Source organism: Uranotaenia lowii, chromosome 3 (assembly GCF_029784155.1).
Source record: "Uranotaenia lowii strain MFRU-FL chromosome 3, ASM2978415v1, whole genome shotgun sequence".
NCBI classification, from domain to species: domain Eukaryota; kingdom Metazoa; phylum Arthropoda; class Insecta; order Diptera; family Culicidae; genus Uranotaenia; species Uranotaenia lowii.
The window spans coordinates 355,327,522-355,350,603 of record NC_073693.1 but is presented as its reverse complement, the minus strand read 5'-3'; the positions used below and the strand labels follow the sequence as shown (position 1 = coordinate 355,350,603).

General features: G+C 36.9%; 4 protein-coding genes across 7 annotated transcripts in view; 2 read left to right on the top strand and 2 right to left on the bottom strand.

Moving 5' to 3' along the window:
• Window positions 1–8,207, top strand: part of LOC129756300 (uncharacterized) — a 47,120-nt gene extending 38,913 nt beyond the window's left edge. Inside the window, exons 3-5 of the mRNA XM_055753141.1 lie at window positions 2,016–2,153; window positions 2,234–2,502; window positions 5,951–8,207. Of these exons, the coding sequence (XP_055609116.1) occupies window positions 2,016–2,153; window positions 2,234–2,502; window positions 5,951–6,275 (732 nt within the window). The 3' untranslated portion in view covers window positions 6,276–8,207. The remainder of the gene's footprint in view (window positions 1–2,015; window positions 2,154–2,233; window positions 2,503–5,950) is intronic.
• LOC129756308 (V-type proton ATPase subunit e 2-like) overlaps window positions 1–23,082 on the top strand; it is a 404,689-nt gene that overhangs the window by 330,014 nt on the left and 51,593 nt on the right. The window lies entirely within an intron of this gene.
• Window positions 12,080–16,477, bottom strand: LOC129756305 (phosphate carrier protein, mitochondrial-like). Its single transcript, XM_055753149.1, has 4 exons — window positions 16,324–16,477; window positions 13,797–14,196; window positions 12,912–13,252; window positions 12,080–12,846 (listed from the first exon to the last, which is right to left on the bottom strand). The coding sequence occupies exons 2-4, from the start codon at window positions 14,142–14,144 to the stop codon at window positions 12,501–12,503; spliced, it is 1,035 nt and encodes a 344-aa protein (XP_055609124.1). The 5' UTR covers window positions 14,145–14,196; window positions 16,324–16,477; the 3' UTR covers window positions 12,080–12,500.
• LOC129756304 (phosphate carrier protein, mitochondrial) lies at window positions 17,129–21,296 on the bottom strand. 2 transcript variants are annotated; one of them, XM_055753147.1, is made up of 4 exons: window positions 21,226–21,296; window positions 19,374–19,816; window positions 17,769–18,109; window positions 17,129–17,696 (listed from the first exon to the last, which is right to left on the bottom strand). In XM_055753147.1, exons 2-4 carry the CDS (start codon window positions 19,725–19,727, stop codon window positions 17,351–17,353), a joined length of 1,041 nt encoding a protein of 346 aa, XP_055609122.1. In that variant the 5' UTR covers window positions 19,728–19,816; window positions 21,226–21,296; the 3' UTR covers window positions 17,129–17,350. The 2 variants fall into 2 exon arrangements, with proteins under 2 accessions (XP_055609122.1, XP_055609123.1); XM_055753148.1 differs by having other exon boundaries at window positions 19,374–19,813; window positions 21,226–21,264.

Sequence of the window (23,082 nt, the reverse complement as noted above, 5' to 3'; positions counted from 1 at the left end):
TCTGGGCCAAATTTCCTGAGAAATGAAAAATAATGAAATTATTTTTTAAGCTGTGGGTTTGCTTATATTTTTGATTAATTTTGGTAGTACTTACAAGCCAAACAAATATAGCTGAAGTCCGCAATCCGTTTCTTAATTTTTGAAATGAAATCAAATTTGAACGTCAACAGAGGAACACATTGACTACTTGATAAGATGTCACATAGAAGGTTGTGATATTACACTTCACGACGTATTCGCGTTGTGTACATCATTTGGATGTATTATCGCAACATAAATCCGTAATACAACATCATCTCCAAAAATTACATCGTCCATCTTTACATTTTTTTTGCTGTGTATGTCGTTCAATTTGCAAGAATTCGTCCCAGGCAGATTTATTACTACAAACTTCACAAATAAATAGAAGAAGGATCTCGATCAGAAGAGCAAAGCAAAATTATATCAAAATGAGATATTTTTTTATTCAAATTTTTCTATTAAAATGAGATATTATTTAATACTCGTAGGATGTATTAAAAAAATCTCCAATTATGTAAAAAAGCTCATGCAAAAAAAGACTTAATTACACTGCCGGCCAAAAGTTTGGGATCACCCACTAAAAAACATTCAAATTTTGATCGTTTATACCTTAGTCGTCTTAGGACATATTGTGAATCTTCTGACCTCATTTGAAAGATTGAGCAATAGCTATTTCGGAGGTATTTTGCCCAGACATAATGTTTTAGTTTTGTACCATAAACTTAACCTAAAGATAGAACATTTTCAAAAAAATCGCACTCAATATTCAAAGCCGATCATCTCGGGATAGGGCGGACCAAATTTCAAAATTTGAGTTGCATTGGAATCCTTTTTCTTGACTTCTTAAAAAACAATAAAAAAAATTTGTGCAAAAAATTGAGAATGTACTTTTAATCAATAAAATAAACACTTAAGTTATCGTCCAAAAGTTAGGATTACCGCTTAGTATAATGTATGGGCCAAAAGTTTGGGATCATTCTTTAAATACATGCAAATTTATCTCATTCATATCTTTCTCATCTAACATCGTATTGCATATCTGTAGGGTTCATTTGGAAGTTTAGGAATTGATTTTTTCTCAGAAATTCATTCAAAAATTATATTTTTAAGATATAACCATAAAATATTCACCTGAAATTAATTATTTTATGAGAATTCACACTTATGATTCCGAATTTTTTATCACTTAGAAATGAATGAGACAAATTACTTGAAACTACTTAAAAAATTGTACTTAAAAACTTGTATGAACTGTTTCCAACTGGAAGAGTTATTGAAAAGTTTGATTACAGCCAGGCGATTCGAAACTTCACCTTCAGCTTCAGGGTGAGGGGTGCGCACGCTACCACAGAACCATACCCGGTGCATTGGAATGAGGACTTCTAGTTCACTTTCTTTCGTGAACAGTCCTTGTTAGCTGGACTTGTGAAATAATCAACACGCTACTTGAAAGTGCTAATTTTTTCATAGATCTTGAGATATTCGAGTATGAAAAGTTAACTTACCAGGAACATTCTTTACCCTTGATTAGCAGAGTCAACAGGACTCTTGACTTCATCAAAATGATATTGAAGCAGTTTAAAGACCCGTGTTGCTTGAGATCATCATACTTTGCACTAGTTAGATCTTCTCTCGAAACAGCTTTCGTTATCTGGATTCCAACATCTACGCTTTGGATAAACAGAATCGAAGCTGTCCACAAATGCTTTAATCGAAATTCCCAGAGGTGTTGACTGGATAATACCATTTAATACGTTTGTTTCCCGGCCGTTTTCCAACCTTTGCTATTTAGGTACCATAGGGTAGCAACTTATATCCCCTGCTTTTCGTCTTGTTTGAGAGCTCATTCTCCTAAATTCAAGAGTGTGATTTAAGATTTTTTTCAATTCAATCCGTGGATACTTTCCTACTTCAATCGTTCCCTCGTTTAGAAAACTCTCCTTTATAAGTCAAAGGCGCTAATCTTCCATGTTTCGTTTGTTTCCCCTTCGCAGGTTGGAAGTGGCGCTGCCTCCGCCTACACCTTGTACGATACCTTCTCCTTCAAGCTGACTCTTCCGCCTAAATCCAGGCGGATTGAGTTCTGCGTCTGCTTCAAATGTGATATCGGCGAGTTCTGGGATAATAACGACGTAAGTTTGCAAAATTGCTTTTGAGTAAACTGTTTTTAACACTACTTTGTTTTGCTTTTTTTCGTTTTTTTTCAATCTAGGGTCACAATTACTCACTCACGAATCGTGTCATGCCCCGCCAAGACTCCAGCATCTTCTTCACCGCGCACAACGCCTTCAGCAGTAGTAACAACGCCTCTCGAAACAACCTCAGCACGAACGGGGATCAGAGTTCTGCCACAAACAACGACACCAACAATAACAGCACCGCGACTAGCCTAAGCGACTACAGTTCGCCTTTCGTGGACCCGGCGGCCGAGCTGGACACGTGGCGTCACATGTCCACGGAAACGCACAGCGGGCCATATTGGTAAATTTTTGCACACACTTAAACAAAACACTTCCGTTAAGCAAAACTACAAATCAACCACAGTTGTACTTGGTGAAACAATGTTCAATCCTAATCCTCTGGGTACAAGCGACTGATAATAGTTAATGATCATTTGTACAAACTCAATATTTATCGGCATTCGGAAGATTATAAAGATACTTGCGCCTGATCGCTTGTATAGGATATAAGATGAGATGAGAGCGCCGAAGGTAGAAGATGTTGGCTTCCTAGTTAATGTTAAAAACAAATTCAAACTGTTGAAACGAAAAGAAAAAAATTGACAAACCACGTGGCATGAGTAGTAGCAGTGTTAAGTGTGTACAAATGGTACTTGCAAAGTCAATAATCAAATACAACAACCAGACTACACCACCTTTCTAGAAGTCTTAGGCAGATCAACCTTTCTCTTATCACTTATCAATATTCATCACTGTTCGAGAGAGCCGTTGTACGTTAAGTGTCGCAGTTTGAGACACGAACCAAACACAGAAAAAAAGGTAATCATCACTCACTCGGAAGAGTAGAAGTAATAATCCTTTCGTTCCTTCTTTGCTAACTCGTATCACTTTAGAGCCTTAGCCCTCATACTTCATTCGCTAACACCTGCATCAACCTGCCCTGGTGTCCCTTCGTCTGTTGTTTCGTAATCTCAGTCTGTCTCTCGATCGTCACTGAACGCACACTTAAAGCTATAACAAAAAAAAAACTACTAACTATTGGGAAACCATCCGTAGCTTGCCATAATCCAGCCATCTCAGCTTTCAAAAATCTTTCGCTTTGAGAAAACTTTAATTTTCAACAAATTTACCAACAACACACTTAACCGAAACCCATAATTGGCACGTGCACTTTTTTACGTTCAACTCGTCTACGTCAGTACCAGATCAGTTTCGAAACCATGCCACTTGTGAAACACTTTTTGCCAAGAAATATGTTTTACATTCCTGCAGACTTTACAATGTAACGCGGATTTCGTACCTACTAATATCTTGGTTAATGTTTGTTTTCCAGTAGTTTCTTAATTCTATTTGTTGTATATGTTTGGTGATGAGTGTAATTGGTATTTTATTTATTTGTTAAAAGAAATTTGAATCAATTTTATTTTAAACCCGAGTAAGTATACCGAATACAAGTATGAAGTCCGAATTTATTAGTTCTGAAATAAATCCCGTTGGTGCGATTTACTGATTAAAATGTAGCATCCCTTAACTAAAATATTAACTGCAGTGAATTAATATACGCAAACATGTGCACCAGGGCATGTGATACCTCGTGACAGTAGTTGACAGTCCGTGAGTTCGATACAACAAGAACTACAAGCAGCAATGGGACCAAATTGCAATTTGGCTCAATGAAAACAAATCGTGTGTCTATGGTACAAAATGTAAACATCGAAGGCGAAGTCTATTGATCGAGGACTCATCTAGAAGCTTGCCCAAGACGACAAACTGTACGGTACGGTACATCTACCCTACAACAATTACGCTACGCTACTATTCGAATCGCGCAAATAGTTCCGTTATGGCGCGTGTGGAACCTGTTGAGCAAACGTATGTATGTACGTTCATTGATCAAGTGCAGCAGTTTCCGTAAACAACAAAGCTTAATGATTTAATCATAGACTGTTGTTTTGTTGACACCTTCTAGATCTACATAGGTTTGTTTATAATTATGCGCCTGATTGGAATGTTTTGATGGGAACGTCAGCTCGTCATTAATCGATGATATTTCGAAGTTTTTGTATTCATTATAATCTATCGTTGATTAATTCGATTATGCATTCGAAATAATACTGACGTAACATAAATAAGTTTGACGTAAAAAACTGTTTGTAAAATTTACAAACGCAAATGAATAAATTTACAGCAATGTGTCATAATGAAATCCAATTCACTTTTACAGTCCGCCTGAAAACTTCCAGGCAAATTGATGCCAGGGGAAAGCAATGATAAAATATCGGAATACTTCATACAAACTTATTATAAAGTTTCTATCCGACTCAAGGTCTTCAGAGGTTCCAAAAATCAATATCATATGAAATCCAAACAAAAAAAAAACAAAACAAAAATAGTGTCCTGATTGAAAATGTTCAAGAGCACATGAAAATGTACATTAGGGGGGCAATCTATGTGAGAAATTTCATCATCGAATTTCAAAAACCGCTATCTCTACATTTTGTACATTGACCCAAAAAACTGACCCGTGGAAAATTTAATCTCAATCGTACTTTATTTAGTGGTGCCTCAAAGCTCTCAATGTTTAAACTTTTCGACCCTCAAAAATCACCTTATCAGGGACCTAAGGAAATTTGAGAAATTGAAATTTTAATTTCGACGCCAAATTAATTTAAACATGCATAAAATGTCGAGATCTAGTTTTTCAATAATATGAAAATGATAAACTTTGTAAACGTGCCCAATCAAAATTTTAAAAAAATTTACAAAACTTTCAAAGCTAGTTAACATGGCCAAACATAAATGATAAATGCAAAGCTTCCAAAATTTCGAAAAGTCAAACGACTCATTTTGACTTATATTTTATGTGAACCCGAACAAGGCCGGGTAAAATCAGCTAGTTTTGAATAAAACTGAACTACCAGGTTCCTATTTGATAAGCCACATAAAAGGCTAATGTCCTCATAGACTCCTATTTGAATTGTGCTAAAGCTTAAAATTGTTAACTTCCGTGTGCCTAAATAATGTCTCGAACTTTAAGATTGACATCAAGTGGGTTTCATACCGAAAAAATCCTCGCATTTCTCAGGTTTCTTCATTTTTTCTAAATATTTTACATTAACCAAATAAAAATGTATTAGCCAGGTCATGGTAAGTGTTTTGCCTTATTGGTCTTTTGTTGAAATCCAAATGTTCTGATTACGTCTTTGCAGCATTTCGAATGCAGCAATTTTGGCCTGTGAATAAGTTGAATTCAATAGATTGGACTCAGTTTGAGGAAGAATTGTCTTGTGGTTGAAGCAAAATGAAAGTTTTATCATGAAGATCGGAGACTGACCTGTTAGGTTGGTTGCTTCTTGAGATACATTTTTCTATTGAACTATGCCACCTAATCCAGAAACCCCTTTCACTGATTCCAAAAAGCTTTTAAAACGTGGCCGTTCCAACTGAAATTGCCAGGAATCGAGAATTGCAACGCGTGCTTTGACCCGTTTCATAAAGCGTTCTTCTGACACGTTTTTTGTTGAAACACCCTGTTTGAGTAGCATTTTCAAATTGGATTCGGAGGTTCTTATCAGTGGAATAAATTCAATTTTAGTGTTTGTTTGACATGAACCTGTTAAAAGTAGCATCATCTTTTGTACTAACCAACGAAACATGGAGTAAACGTTATTAATGTTCAATGTATCCTTCACCGCGAAGCAAACGAGCATCCATAATCTAACGAACCTCTCTCTTCTGTCTCCTTCTAGTTTGGACCTTCAAGAAAGCCCATACGATTCGTTGGAACCCCCGTCGTTTACCCGGTCGTCATCTTCGGACGAAGTAACGGATGACATGCAGAAACATCTAGAAACCGGTTCGCCCAAACTTTCACGCCGACGTTATTCGGAGCAGCCGTCCCCGTTCGATGAGGACTTCTGCTTCAAATCCCGTCCCCAAAATATTCCGAACCGACGGGCCAGCCTTCCAAGGCAGGAGTACAACATTAGAGAGCGCAAAGAAACCGACGATCTACTGGTGAATTTGCTCAACCTCCGGAAGTTAATGCTTGGCCAGCAGAACATGCGGATTTAAGCCGTTTCCTACATCCTTTCCCCGGAGTTATACTCGTACTAAAAACTATCGCTGCAGCTACACAACCACAGAAAAAAAAATGGGCAGCCGTTTGTGTTTGTTTCGGAGCATAGGATGATTAATTTTATTTAATATTTGTTGAAGTGACTCTGTTAACTGTTTTAATGTCTACATTTATATTTATACTGTGAGCGAGAGATGGATCACGCTAGGGGAAAGTAAAATGATGCAAATTTGGCTTGCTGAACATCAGACAACTTCTGTGGACTGAGCCGTTCATCTAGATTGCTTAACGACAGTACCCGTTAACTTAGTGGAAGGAGATTTCGGAACAGGTCCAGCATCGAGATTGAAGATATTTATTTATTTTTGACAAATACATTTTTTCCTATAGAGTTTAGAGGCGATTCTGAGCTTGTTCCGAGACATCTCCAGCTGGGAAAATGGCAGAATGTTTACATTTTCCTGCAGTGAAAATCAAAAGTTCAATCACAACAAAATGGAAAGGAAAGAAACTAGCAATCTACAATAGGTAAATTTAAAAAAATCAAAACAACAGTTCTAATCAATATGAGATGAAAAAAAAATAAGAACAAAAAATCTAATCAACAACGATGATGAAGGAGATATCGACAGGAAGAATACATATGTAAACCAAAAGACTGATTGTGTCCACAAATTAAATTTATGTGCATACGAAGCCACAGTGCAAAACTATTTGAGTGAGATGCGTTCCGAAACGATGCGCGCGTTTGCGTTTAGAGGAACATGAGAAAGGTTTTTATGGAGATAGGGCAGCAGAATCAACAATCTGATAAGAAAACATCCGCCTAGATGAAAGTTTATTTTTATGTTATCATTATTGTTATTTTTTAACTGTAAAATTCTGTTTCTTGCGTAGGATTGAGCTAAATGATACGAATGTCGAATTAAGTCAGATTATGAATTGCATAGAAACAGTCATCCCACTGCTCAAAAAGCCATAATAAATCTTAAATCACATATGATTAGATAAATATCAAACTCACGAAAATATTCATCAACTGCACCGACTCCTTTCTCGTAAAAATAACTCTGCAAGCTTGTAAACCCCAGAAATGGGTGTAAGACTATGAACAAAAGACTTGTGCCGTGTCCGAAAATTTTCAATGCTTGAAAATCTAGAAAGACAATCTTATATATGTAGCATTCTTTTATTTTCAAACAAGACCTCAGCGCTCTTACGAGTTTGCGTTAGTTTCAAGAGATTGAGAAAGAGGAGTCACGTGCATAGTAAAAATAGATCAGACATACTACTAAAATAACTACTATCGAAACTGACCTGTGTTGTACTCAGTAGATTACTTCTAATTCGATACGATTTACGTAAGCTTGGACAACCGAAACAAATTCTAACAACACTAGCCACCACAAATTGGGACTTTTTCCTTTCCGGGCAACTGTCGACAATAGAGTCAAAACAACTTCCGGTTGCTATCTCAAACTTTTCTCTTAAACGAACATATTTATCAACTCCAACCTTATCCTAAACACCCTCACTTCTCTCGCTTTCATCAAGTCTTCCTTCTTATAAGTGATATTACAACTATTTAGAACGTTCTGTTGCAGAGAGAAACAGAAACAGATGAAGTCGAAATTCGCAGAGCGCATTCCGCTCCCTTCCTGATGTACATAGTAGTTCGTAAGCTCTGGAATCAGATTCGGATTCGGAAAATCCAGATCCAGATAATGACACGCTGCTGGCTGATCTGCCGAAAGTGTGGTGTATAATGATCAAAATGATAATATAGCAATACATACATATGGCTCGCCTTAATCTTTGTAGGAATCATTTTATTTCCTTTCTTTGCTCTGATCAGGTTTCAGCCGTTAGGCGCGCTAATGTTAAGTTTTTAGCAAATAAATAAAAATCCAAAATGCTTTTTTCAATAATCTGGTTTTGTGTTTTTGTTCAATATCACAGCTTCTAATTATTCTGCTCTCAAAATACTAAGGTATCCACGGCTCTGTCAAATAAAAATTAAAAAAAAATTCAAAACTGGCATTTTACGAGAAGGTTTCCATTGAATTTGATTTTTTTTTCTTCAGAGAAATGAAATGAGTACCGTGACCGGCCCTAATTCTGCGCAGGCCCAAACTCTGCGCATTTTCATATTCAAACAGAAATATTTCAAGATGTGATGAACAAAATATCCATGAAACAAGCTGAATCTCTTTATTTACTGTTTATCTTCAAAATGCTTCCAAATATTTTGAAATCTGATGAATTGTTTGCGAGAAATGGAAGAAATCAAAATAAATGTAGGAAGCAAACGTTGAAAAATGGCCGCCGTTAGCAGTACAGCTTAAGTGTTAGGAAAACAAAAAGATAAAATGAAACAGTGTTAAACCGAATTTTCTCATTGGAAATGCCTTTACGTGAAAGATAAAATCATTCTGAACATGACTGCCAAAACATTTTTTTAGAAAAAATGGTTTTTCAAATCAAAACAATGATTTAAGCAATGCTCAGAATTTGACACCATTTGTTTACTTATGTTTCTAATGCGCAGAATGAAAAGCACCGGAGAGAACTCATGCTAAAGCTGCAAGGAATTGAATGCAGGGAGTTAGGAGACTTTTAATTACAGTTTTCTAATAAGTTTTATGAAGATAGGGTATCCGTAAACCGTAAAGTTGTTGGGAGTTTCTTAGGAATCCATTCAAATCTACATGTTTTGTCGACAAAAAATAGAAAATGTTGATTTGCGTTCTCTATGGTGTTCGCGTGTTAATCGTTCCAACAGACTGTTCCAACATACAGAAGCAGTTCCGGCGGGCCACAAAATCGCCCCAACTGGGGAAACTACACGAAGCTTCTTTCGATTCACCCGCTCACTCACACTCGTTGACTAACTGATATTGACTGATAGTAAGCCGAATGAAGCAGCGCGTAGTTCCCCCAGCGGGGGCGATTTTGTGGCCCGCTGGAACTGCTTTTGTATGTCGGAATAGTCTGCACTGCACACCAACGAAACAAGTTAATTTGACCAGATCCGGCGAAGAACATGATTGGTCAACAAATATTTGGTAAGCGAGCTGCAGGAAAAAAGCATCTGTAAGAAATAGTGAAAGAAAGTGTCACATAAGCTTCAAAGATCTAAGGCTTGAATTGGCCCTTTTTCATAATTTGCAATAGTTTACTAAGCGTAAAACATGCTTTTTAATACATTTTAATTAAATTAATTGTTGGTCTTATCAGTACAGAGTGGTATATTGGTTTTATTTGGGTGCGCAGAATATGGGACATATGCGCAGAATTAGGAACAAATAGAAAATAGTGCGCAGAATAAGGGCCACTTGCATTTTTTCCGAATGTTGTGAATAATCCAAATTTTTGCTCCAAGATCGAGCTCTCATTATTTTTGCCGTTAAATTTTTTAGTTAGCCCAACTGTAAACGAAATTTTGAGGAAATTCATTGAAAGGTAAATTTTTCATAACATAAAACATTTGAAAAATCCTTAACTGCGCAGAATTAGGGCCGTTCACGGTAGTTGCTAGCGATAAAATATTTGTGTTCAAAATGAAAATGTTTTTTCCTACAATGTTTCCGAACATTTTCATTTGTTCTTGCGTTCAATCTTGTTAAGCTCTAGAAAACTTGACTTAGTAGATTTCGGGGATGAATAATAATGAACCCAAAAGTTTAATATGTTAAAGAAGACTAGGACTCTCCATCAAAATGTATTTCCAACATGATTCGTTTCGATTATGGAGACGCATGGTAATGCGTAAAGATTTAGCTGAGACGGCATTGAAGTATTTTACTTCATTTGCTTTATTTTAAATGCAAACGTTTTGACCTTATATGGAATTTTCCTTTTTTTTACATTAGCTCTTTTAAAGCTCTAAGGTTGATTTAGGTAAATTTAGAGGATGAATAAACCAATAGATTAAAAAAGACTAGGTTCTCCATTGAAATGTATTCTCAATATGACTCGTTTCGACTATGGAGACGCAAGGTTTTTTTCTTAAAATTTGGCTCTAAGGGGGCAGTGAAATATTTCAATGTGAGACATCTCCCGTCAACAAAATTTAAAGTCTATATTCAGGCGTTTCTTTGACATGTTTAGTACAGAATTTTCTTTAGAGAGCTTGATCGATCTTAAAATATCTGACTAAAGTATTCTCTTAAATAATTTAAAACTATTTGAGTAACATTTGACTTACTTACTCACTTCAACATTTTGGCGCGCTAATGAATGGTGGAGTAGGAAAAATATAAACAAAGAAAACAAATATGTATATAACAGCAAATTCTGAGAAAACATTTGATCTGCAGCTGAATAAAAATTCTTAGTACAACTTTATTCATGAAGTCACCATGTACCGTCTGAAGAAAGATTTTTTTTAACAATCTTTCCCATCAGATCTTGAATCTGTTCTGAAAATAACAAAAAACTAAAATGGGGAAATTTACCAAAATTATATTAATTTGAAAATGAAGAATTGATAAAAATAACACAATGTGAAGAATAAAAAAAATAAACAATACAGAAATAAAAACAATTTACAAAATAGGTATCCAAAAATAAAATTGAACACACCGACGAAAATTATTTAAATGGCATCAACAAAACCAAATTTAAAAAAAAAACCAAAATGACCAAAAACAGATCTGAATAGCCAAGCAAAAACAAAATCACAAAAAAAAAGATAAAATGAACGATATTATAAAAAAAACTAATTTAGAAACAATTATTGAATTGGCAGAAATTATCAATATTATAAAATGATAATAATAAGCAACATAACAAAACAACTAAAATGATAAAAAAATTACATACATTACTTAGAAGACAGCAGTCCCAAAAAAGACAACAATTTAAAAAAAAACAAATTTCGTAACAATGTGGGTTGATTCAATGGTAGAAATAACAAGAATGGCAAAACTAAAATACTCAAAATGTCTAAGTTGTCGAATTTGCTAATAATTACAAAAACGTCAAAATAATTGAAAAAAGTATAATGTTACTTACCGACCTCCATTTACTTAACGTAAACAAATATCTACTACGAACTGCGAAACTGGAATGAAGCACAAACCCCACTATGTAGAATAGGATTAAACGGTCGATTTAAATTGAAACGAACTTAAAAAAAAGAAGAATATAAATATAAATCCACTAGACTATATGGCTTCATGGAACGATATGTCCGAGCCAATATAAAGAAAGAAAAAATGGAAAAAATTCATATTAATATAATATGACAAAAGTCCCAGATAAAAAAAATAGAAAAATAATAGCATTTCTAATTTAAGACAATGTTACGTACTTAAGAAGAAAAAAAAGAAAAAGATTAAAAATAGGTATTACCAAATAGCGAAATCCCATTAAAATTTCGTTAAAGGTCGACATAAAAACATTGACGAAAATTAAAAAAAAAACCTAAATAATATGCAAAGACTTCGAAAACGACAATCCATAATATCATATGACAAAAATGAAAAAAAAAACAATAATATGGACAAAACACGATTTCAAACTGACAAAAAAAACTTTAATGACTACAATAACCAAAGCTATTGGAAACGTAATTCCTAAAACTTAGTAAATTCACCAAAAATTCTTGAAACTGTTGAGAAATTCAGAAATTAACCGACCAGAACCAATAACCTGAAATAAACAAAAAATCACTGGAAAACTACTGAATAAGAAAAATGGAGGAAAATTAGTTAAAAAATTTACAGTATATTACAGAATAATTGAAAAGAGAAAAGGAAATGTGATAAAACATGATTAAGAGTAACAACACGTACCGTTTTGTGAACTCTTTCATAAAGAGCAGTTTTACTCATCGGTGTTCTTCTTAAGCGACCAAATTATTAGGACATCTCAAATCGTACACTGACGATCTCTAACATTTTTGACCTTCTGGTATTGTGCTGGTTCTCCCACTAAAGAGACGGAATCATTCGTCCCTTATTATGGTTCAAATACTGAAACGCCTACCCGGAAATCAGTTTCTGATTTGCATTTTATCAATTCTTCCACTTCATGAGATAGCTTATTGAACTTTTTTTTTCGATTTCATAGAGAAGTGAATTCGCCCGATCGTTTAACATTTTAATGGTCTTTAAGTTAAAATTTGGATAATTTAGAGGTTTTCACTTATTAATTAAACTGTAGCATAACGAACAAGTTGTGCAGGGTTACGAGGGAAAGAGATTTGCTAGTGAAATTTACTGAACTCCGAGCTTCTTCTTCAGCGATTCTGGCATCTCCGGTGGGGGTGGGCGGGGGATATTCAGAGCGACCTTGACACCATCGTAGATGAACCATTGCAGAGCAGTCAGCGTACCGATCATCACGATACGGGGCATCAGACCTTGCCACATACCCATGAATCCGAGGCTCTTGGCCACGTCGATCGCACTGGATCCCTTGGCCTGGTTCAGTTTCGACACGACCACATCGGCCGGGTGAGACACAATAGCGCAGAACACACCAGCAATGTAACCGGCAGCGAATGTCACCAACAACTGCTCACCCTTTGTGCACTGGTCGCGTGGCTTGGGCACGACGTAACTGGAATGTGAATTGTGAAGTTAAATTTTTATACTTTTCAAAAAAAAAAATATGAGAATACTTACGCATACAGAAGCTCCAAGGTCTTCTCGAAGCAGGCGAACTTCATCATGGTGTACGGGATCTGTCGGCACCACAGCGGGACCAGACCCTTGTAGAAGGCAGTGATACCCTCCTCACCCATCATCTTGGGCATAGCCTCACGCATGGTGTTGGCGAAGCCGGGCATGGTCTGAATCTTGACCTTGGCAGCTTCGAATGGCGACAGGGCGATATCGGCGAAGAACTCGGCCGAGGCAGAGGCGGCCAGGTATAACCAGGTACGGTACAGGTACGCATTCTCCTCGCCAAGGATGTTGGAGTACTGCACCTTGAACACCTCGTACAAACCGAACTTGAAAGCGCCCTGCGGTTGAAGGAAGAAGTAGGATTTATAACTACGTGGTAATGCGTTTTCGGGAGGGCGTTTATTCTGATCTAAGAATGCCTAACCCGATAGACATCGTCTCAAACAGATGATTGCGCTTCAGGCACGTGGATGGGATTTACGCAGAGATAGTATACTGCTGATAAGAAGTACACTCGAGACTGTTTATTTTCTCCGTTCTTGGGAGCAAATGGACACATAGACTTCTTACAAATTCGTTGAGGCGCAAATTTATTCAAAAATTCTCTCTGTGCACTGGACATGGTTGTTTTTTCCAGCATATTTTTCTAATGGTGGCTCCAGAGACAAAAAAAAATTCTCAGTTGGATTTTCCTCTCTCTCTCATCCACTATCCAACTAATAAGAAGGCAAAAGAAGCCAAACGTTTAGCAGTAGTGAGTAATCTCGATACTTTGGCTTCTTTCAGCTTTCAATCATTGATTGATTTTTTCTCAGCGGCTACATATTCAGTAAACATATTCTTCTTACAAGTCAAAGAAAACAACATTAAATTTTCACTCACCTGTGCCGAATAACCGAAGAACGTCGGGGCCCATCCCTTCACCAGACCCTTGGTGCCCTCCTCGGCCACCGACACCTTAAAGCCGTTGAACAGATTCTTGTACTTGGCTGAGTCGACTTGCAGCCGGCACTTGACCAGATCGAGCGGCACCACGAAGGTGTGGGTCGAACCGCACGAGATGATGCCACCGAGACCGCAGAGTAGGAAGAATTTGTTCGAACCGAACTCGACCTCTTCACCGCTGGCAGCGGCAATCGACCGGCCGGCAACGGGCCCATCACATTGGGCCCTGGTGAACGGGGTCTTGAAGGGCGAGTTACGGGCAGCATCCATTAGTGCAGAGAACATCTTGTATCGATTTGATGCGGTTCGGCTATCGGTTTACTGAAGATTCGGTTGACTGGAATGTAATCGAGTTAGACCATAAATCGATCTGATTTAAAATTTCCTTTTTTCAAGTTTAACCCTTTTTCCACGACTTGTTGTTATTGTTCTAAGTTTAACTTGATCACTAATGTTATGAAATTTCTAGAATGTGATTTTTAAATCAGTAATTTTGATACTACTTCGTAGATATAAGAGAATTAAAGTAATTAAGGCCAATAGGGAAAAAAATTGCCATCGAAAGTTCAATTGAGAAAAAACCGTCGACCATATGTTACAACAACAAATGCTAGAAGAGCATAAATGGTAACAAATCAAAATATCAGAGCACGCTTTGGTTAATAGTGTTTGTGAGTTCTGTTGAAAAATTTCACACTACTGTCTAGAAATATTTGGAACTCCCTTAAAAAACGACCTTTATGAAAAAAAACCTCCTAGAATATCTTGGCGGCTATGAATGTTCCTTGTGGTTCTACGACGCTCAAGTCTGTATCGCTCACAACTCGTCAGCAGATTTTTAATCAAGTGCGTCATATGAGATTTCGAGGAAACACTAAATATAATTTATGCAACCAGGGAAAAAAAACATTATTTATGATCGCTTTCAATAAAAACTTGTTCTCTAATGGTAATAGAAGCCCTTGTAAATACAATACTCAAGCTGGTTATTCTATAAAAACAGTGAGGTTTTGTTTAGTGATATTGAGTCATTGAAAAACTAAAATGTTTTTCTGCAATCTTCCCAGTTGTGTTTGAACACGCTTCTAAAATGAATTGTAAATTGTAACCATTCAAATAGGTTGAGCAATTATAAAAACAAATCGGTTTGAATATTACAATTGAGACCTTCAGGATCAGAGGGGTCGGTGCAAGTGCCAAAATCATCAATTTAGAGTTAAGTATGCCTTACGATTCTTCATGTTTCAATGTACATCTGGTGCAAAACTCAGATTTTTTTATAGTTTTTTTGAACACTTTTTTGATTAAATTAAAATTGCTCGAAATCCAAAAATATTTGAAAAATCGAGCACCTCCACAACTTTAAAGCGCGTTTTCTCGAAATTATCATTTAGGCACTTGCACGCTTCTGATCCCAAGCACTTCAATATTCAATCAATTTTCTAGGCCACCCGATTTTTACCATGAGAACTCACTTAGCAGTTTTTTACAAAAATGATCAGAATTGTAAATTAAATTAAATCAAACAAATGGAGGTGACATGTGACCAATTTCGCTGAAATTTAATCTTTGATGAAAACGCATGTTTCGCCTCATGAAAGTCTTGGCGCTGTCCGCACTTCACTTTTAATTCCGGACTCACGGAACTCCTTTCTTTAAAAAAAAACAGTTGCACAATAATTACACAACTAATTTTCATCTGACTCGTTGCATAAGTTGTTCGCTCACATCATACGTCTAAAGTCAGCTGGCCGTTCTGAAACTCTGCTGCAGACAATCGGTTGACATTGGGTTTAAGCCGCGCGTGTTACCGACACAAAAAAAACGCTTAAAATAGTCCTCGATTGGTAAACACAGGCGACCAGAATAGTGGGTTAGCTAAAGACGTATTGAGCAAGGCCAAACGTTGCGTGTAATTTATCGGTGCATCTCACTCAATATCGATCGAGGTTAATCGATCGAGTGCAACAAGTTCATTGTCACGATGGCTTTGGTACTTCCTACATTCAGCAGAAATCATTCTTCTTTTTGCAATATTATAAAGCGATAAGGCTGAACGTCATTTGACATTGAACACATGTGGCATAGACATTTTCCATTAAGAATGATTTTCCCGAACCACTATTTCTTTCTACTGAAATACAACACTTATGCACTCAATTTCGTTAATTTGTATCGTTTCTAAATAGTAAAAAATGGTATACTGCCATTTAGGCACCCATCTCAGAAATAAGCCGTATAAGTAATTTTAACCAGTTTCTATGCCCATCATTTCCGAATTACATAACCAGAAAAGTGCAAAATTCTCTTTTTCCAAACTTAACCTTTCATTGTTCGATAATTATTGTTCCACACATCTCACCGTTTTATCCTTAATCAAAAATGTAATCAACACAACCAATCCCTCTAAAACTAAAACTCAAAGGTTGAAAATCGCAGTTTTTCGCAGTTTCCCAAAGATTACCTTCCTCCGGACTGGCGGCACTCTCTTACTTCGGTCACACACACACGCACGGGAGAAAATGATTCGATTTTCCGTGTTCTTGACACACCGGTGTGTCCGTTCGAATGAAGCTGACTGGGACGAGTGGGACACCACCGCACAAATGGGGACTTCCGAGCGACAGATTTTCCTCGGTGGCACTTTTCCGAGCGGCACACGATCACGAATGCTGTGCTCTCGCTTTTTCCTTCCTTGTGCTCCGGGCTGTAATCTCACAAGATGCTAGCGATTACTCTCTTCACACTTGCTGTCGCACTATTAGTTCTAATCGACGTGATTAGGATAGTACGCTGATAAGCTGATACAAAAAATTAAAACAAATCATATTTGCCTCGGAATAAAGAACGAGATTCAAAGTTGCCTGATGAGTATCAGTAATGAAATTCCAGTAATCGTGGATTAAAGCATCACAATTTTTAAACGATTCTATCAGACGTGGAACAGTGGTTTGAAAATAAACAAACACTTTCGATTGAAGATAACATTAAAAATCCACTTGCCTTTTTGAAACAGTTTTGCAAAACTATGCAGAAAACAATAATCCCAGTTCACAAATTGTCTTCCCTCTTGATTCACCTGAACCGCCTTAAATAAATCGTGCCGTGTGTGACCAAGATAGAAAATTTCAAAGAGCGAAAATATTCCTTTGACAGATGCGCGCGTTGAATATCATCGTTGAATCCAGGGCTAACTGCGATTTCCACCACATGGGATGAATTTTCCTCCAGGGCGGTTCTCAACTTGAGGTTAGCGTAAACACAGCTGATTGTAGTTACAAATTGTAGACGATCCCGTATGATTTTATTACTTTGATGGTTTGAGTAGCAATTAACTTTGCATAATACACTGTTTACACTTGCGTCCTAAGCTCGCACAACCCGGCACATGTTGTGATCAATTAACTTTTCCACTAATTACACTCTAGACTTTTTTCGCTAGCTTGTAGAATTCCCTTACGGACACAAACAGAAAGCAACGCACAATTCTCTTATTCGACACCGAGCTTCTTCTTCAGCGATTCTGGCATCTCTGGTGGGGGTGGGCGGGGGATGGACAGAGCCACCTTAACACCATCGTAGATGAACCATTGGAGACCGGTCAGCGTACCGATCATCACAATACGGGGCACCAATCCGTGCCACATACCCATGAAGCCAAGGCTCTTGGCAACGTCAATCGCACTGGATCCCTTGGCCTGGTTCAGTTTCGACACGACCACATCAGCTGGGTGAGACACAATAGCGCAGAATACACCGGCAATGTAACCGGCAGCGAATGTCACCACAAGCTGCTCACCCTTTGTGCACTGGTCACGGGGCTTCGGTACAACATGCCTGTGGAAAGGATACAGAAATGGGGTGTTTAAATTCAAAATTCAAAGGCATCTTCAAGGCATTTTAACTCACTTGTACAACAGTTCCAGGGTACGTTCGAAGCAGGCGAACTTCATCATGGTGTACGGGATCTGTCGGCACCACAGCGGAACCAGACCCTTGTAGAAGGCTGCAACGCCCTCCTCGGCCATCATCTTGGGCATGGCTTGGCGCATGGTGTTGGCGTAACCGGGCATGGTCTGGATCTTGACCTTGGCAGCCTCTAGCGGCGATAGGGCAATATCGGCGAAAAATTCGGCTGAAGCCGAAGCAGCCAGGTAAACCGAGGTACGATACAGGTAGGCATTCTCATCGCCAATCAAGTCGGCGTACTTGATTTTGAACACCTCATACAGGCCGAATTTGAAGGCACCCTAGTATTGCAAAAAAAATTCATGAGTCTATTTCAAATTTATACTACAAACACAAAAGGAAATCGGACAAATTTCTCTTTTTTTCTCAATAAAATATTTCAAGACACTCACAGGGGTCCTTTCACACTTCCAAAAATGTTAACAATTCTTCAAGAGGTAAATCAAAGCGCTCTCCAAAAGAATGCACACGAATCAGTACTTTTTTTTATCATTTCACTAATGTGCCAAATATATTGAAGGAATGAGCACTAAGAAAACTTGAATTTTGAGAAAGGTTTTATAAATTTTGTGCAGATTATTGTTTTAGTCGAAGACTCTGCGTTCTGAATGATTCAAGCATAATTAGGTGATTTATTTTTGGACAGCTTATGTAATTTTTTTTTCCATTGATTCTCTGTATTAAGAATGTTGTAAATACACTTTGTAACTTTTACAGAGCATTTTCGATCAACGAATCTTTCTTTGCAGCAGATAAATCAAAATAGTTCAAATAGTTAAACATAGTTATCATCTTCATAGTATTTTTTCTACAAATGTATCAAATAGAATCAATAAATAAAATAACCAAATAAAACATTAATAATTGACCTATATTCGAACAATTGACACAAAGATATAAAAATAAAGTTTCGCATGCATTACGTAAGTCGAACTCCTGGTAACACACAATACGTCATTCTCCCTATAGATTTTCCTCCACCCTGTCCATCATTAGTCATTGAGTTGGAGGGTAAAAAAATATTTCAAGGCCAATTATTCCAACGAAATGAACATCTATGTATAGTGCACTACTCTGTTGGTACATCGTTAGTATACTATTCAGTTCACTCACCAATACCAACCATCATCAAGTAGCACTAACGAAATGGAACAAATGTGAGAATCACGTTTCGCTAGCTAGTACCCGTCTCTGGTGCTGTTCTTTTAAGCGCAAATTTTACCAACAGCATAGGCAACGTGTACTATCTTACATTCCGTGGATCCACAAATTGATTTTGCTCTCTCGTCGAGTGGAACACGCAACTTGAAATAAAACAAATTTTGCTCGTTAGAAACCGACTAAATGATATAGATTCATTATCATCTTTTTTTTTTGCTGCCCTCGACTTTTATCATGTGATTCAGAGTACGGTGTTGGATCAAAAATTGGGATCAGCTGATGGTAGCAGCGAAATTTTGCTTTCTACCGAAAAAAAATCTAACGGTTATCTTCGACTAAAATTTCAATCCCCCAGAAATCACGTGACTATCGTGTCAAACTTACCTGTGCCGAATATCCGAAGAAGGTTGGAGCCCATCCCTTGGCCAAACCGCGGGCTCCCTCCTCGGCCACGGTAACCTTGAAACCGTGGAACACGTTCTTGTACTTAGCCGCATCGACCTGCAAGCGGCATTTGACCAAATCCAACGGAACGACGGCTGTGTGCGTCAGACCGCACGACAGAATACCGCCGATGGCGCACAGGCCGAAAAATTCGTTGGAACCGAACTCGACTTCCTTGCTGGCGGCTGCCTGGATTGACCGTCCAGCCACTGGACTTCCGGCATCGCACTGGGCTCTGCTGAAGGGAGTCTTGAACGGAGAGTTCCGGGCGGCGTCAATCAGGGAAGAGAACATTTTTCTGCTGCTATTGAAGGTGATGATACGCACTCGACAATCCGACGACACACGTCTGGTCTGGTTGATGTACTTTTCCACACAAACTGCTGCGAACGTCGATTCCAAAACGCCGCAGTCGTTCCAGCCGAGCGAGGTGCAGGTATAGATAAAAGTTGTTCCGTTTTTTGTGGGCAGTATTGGTGTGTTGTTGAATCGATACATTGAAGAGGAGAAAAACATGAAAAGACAAATAAGAATAACGTTATTGCGTGACTGACTTGTGTACAGATAAGAATTTCGCTAAATTATATAACCATTTTAAAATACAGCAATAAATCTCATTTTCTACTGTATTGTCAGAACACATTATTTTTTATCTGAACTAATGTTTAATGTTTATTGTTAGGAATATGTGTGCCTGTCAGTTCATGTTAAGGATAATATGTAGCATAAGGATTTCATTAGTTGATGTTCTAATAGAGGTTATTAATCTAGTTATAATATTTCGTACAGATATCTCAAAACAAATGAACCAGCATATAAAAAAACTTAACAATTTGTGTTACAATTTCTAAAATCGATGTTTGGAACAGCTAATCATAAACAGCTGGTGTGTAATAAATAGTAGTAGGTAAATATTCTTTTAGCTTTAGTTAAGATTCAACCTTGACAACTGTATGGATGCATCTATTGAACTGTTTTTCATAAATAAACAAGGCGACTTATTTCCAAGTTCCAGGGATTTTCGATTTCGGTCATTCTCATTTGTCTGAAACCCACACCCGCTTCCTAATCGTTTGTATGCTTTCATGACTGGTGTTTCGTTTTCAAAGGTCATGTTAAATTTCACCCAACAGATTCAATTTGAATGAACTCTACATAACATCATAGCATTTTGAGATAGTGATTAACCATCAATTATCTATGTACTACTATATACATATAAACAACCGGCCACGTGGCCGTCTAGGAAGCAGCTGGAAGCAAGTTTTCCTTGCTTGTCTCATGTTTCCAATCACAAAGAATGACGTCATCCCCTTATCTGGAACATTTTATGTTATACGATACAGGAATTAACAAACATTTATCTGCCTTGAGTTGTGGATACGATGGATACATCAAACTTGCATCTATTCGATGGCGATGTGTGTGTGGTATCAATAATTCCATGAAATTCGCCATTTAATCCGGCGAATTATTCGTTTAAGATCAAGGGCTCAAGTTTAAGAACTTTCGTGTTTTCTGGTCCAGTTTTCCGCAAAAACACTGAAATGTATAACAAATTCCTTCTTTACAACAATACAAAAATGAAAATCAATACAGAATATTGATTAAACCGTTATGAGAACGTTGATTTTTAGGTTAATTTTTGACACAGTTTTTCAACGTTTCACTGCCTTTTTCGCGATATATTGCTTCAACTCCAATCAAAATTCCGTTATCACTAACTGTTGAACAATAATTTAGTACATCGACTATCTAAATGTTAAATAAATATAAAAAAATTAAACATTACCTGGAGCCGTGTGGTATGCGATGCGAGCACTAACGTTCTGCACAGGGTAAAAGACGATTCCAAAGGGGCCACCGGGGCCACATTCAACCACCGTGCACAACCACCTTGACAAATTCTTCCGATTCTTGCATTCCATTCTCTTTATTCTTTGATTTCTTTTGCGTATTTCGATTTCGGCACTCATTTTGGGCTGCGGTCTCTCAAGGGCAGCGGTGTCATATATACAGATTTTTCTGTATTATACAGATTTTTCAACCTCAATACAGATAAGATACAGATACAGATTTTTATACAGATTTTTTAACATTAATACAGATTTATACAGATTTTTTAGAAAATTTAATTCAATTGTTGATGAAACGGTTTCCACGGGCTAACTGAGCTAAATCTTTTTAAACCTTTATCTTTCGAACTGCAGTATACCGCAAATGCTTTCAACAGCACATATAATTTATCCTATGTGTTTCTTAGACGAAACTTTTCATAGTTAGTCCTAAATGTGCTAAGGATTTAAAAAGTAGATTTACAATTTTTATCGATAACACATGGCAGAAAATTTCAAGCAATATAATAGTAATATAAGCTCTTATTTTAGATATATATACTAAAATAGGTTGAAAATGCATTCAATAAATTTATGCGCTGGCAAAACTACATGACAAAGATATAAAAATAATTGTTTCAATTTAGTTATCGACTTTCTCGAGAACCGCGAGTAATTTTGACTTTGGAGGAAAAAGTGATGAAAGTTTCCATTCTGTAATTTTTGTTCCAATTCAACAAAAAATGGGAATTTTGAGCTAAATTTAATGAACAAAATAAATCTTTCATATTTCTTGAGGCACCAGTCATAACGTTTTGTAGACTTCGGCAAGGTTGGGAAATAAGTTGAAATCCTAAATATCAAATTCTCAAAAACTTTTTTGAATGATGCCAGATTTATTATTTATATATTATTTATTTAGATTTTATTTAAAATAAATAAATAAATAAATAAATAAATTGATTGATTTGAATTTAGGAACCCAAAATCTTCCAAAATCAATTAAGTATTAAAACATAGGAAACATGAATGCCTTTCCCTTGTGTAACTTTCAATCATAACATGAATTTTAAGATTTTAGAAATAAGGTTGGGAAAATTTAGAAAACAGAAATGAAATTCTGAATTCAGAATAACATTCATAATTATATGGTTAATTATTTAGAATTATAACTCAAAATCATTGAGCTAAATCTTAAGCATTTTGCCTTCCGATTAAGACAATTAAAAACATAGTTTAAAAGTTTCCTGTAGTTTCCGTTGAACATACTTACACCAATACTAATGCGTGTTTTGTGCGTTTTGCACACGAATTTCTAGACACACCGAAACGAAATAAAAAATTTCGTAATATTAAATGAGACTGAAAAAGCGATGATGGGACAATCTGAATTTATTTTTCCATGCATCTGCAGAGTTCCGCGACATTTTGGCGGTTTGCTTTTTGTGGATGTGTTCACATTAATAGACCATCTTGGTCTTAGCCGTCCGCAAACAAAAAATGAATAACAAAAATTGCGTGGACGTGTTTCAAACGCATTCGAGACGTAAAACCATTAAATTTCATGAAATAAGATAACTTTATGACAAGTTTTTATTTCATTCATTCCCCCCGGGGCAAGTGCAAACGTCTTCTACCGCACAGCACAGGAATAATTGCAGGAAGAGTTAGCACAGCAACAATTCCACCGACTCGAAACACACAGAACCGACTGCCGACTGAATCCAAGCATCCAGAGCACTTGATGAGAATGAAATGGCGAAAACGAAACAAAAACATGCTCTCTGTCTGACACACACGCTGCATGTGTGTTA

Bases quoted from the DNA above. Each gene is read 5' to 3' on its own strand.
- LOC129756305 (XM_055753149.1), bottom strand. From the start codon at position 14,144: ATGTTCTCTGCACTAATGGATGCTGCCCGTAACTCGCCCTTCAAGACC. The intron at 13,253-13,796 runs GTGAGTGAAAAT...CTTCAACCGCAG, and splicing joins TCTTCGGTTATTCGGCACAG to GGCGCTTTCAAGTTCGGTTT. The intron at 12,847-12,911 runs GTAAGTATTCTC...TTCACATTCCAG, and splicing joins ACCTTGGAGCTTCTGTATGC to TTACGTCGTGCCCAAGCCAC.
- LOC129756304 (XM_055753147.1), bottom strand. From the start codon at position 19,727: ATGTTCTCTTCCCTGATTGACGCCGCCCGGAACTCTCCGTTCAAGACT. The intron at 18,110-19,373 runs GTAAGTTTGACA...TTGCAATACTAG, and splicing joins TCTTCGGATATTCGGCACAG to GGTGCCTTCAAATTCGGCCT. The intron at 17,697-17,768 runs GTGAGTTAAAAT...TCCTTTCCACAG, and splicing joins ACCCTGGAACTGTTGTACAA to GCATGTTGTACCGAAGCCCC.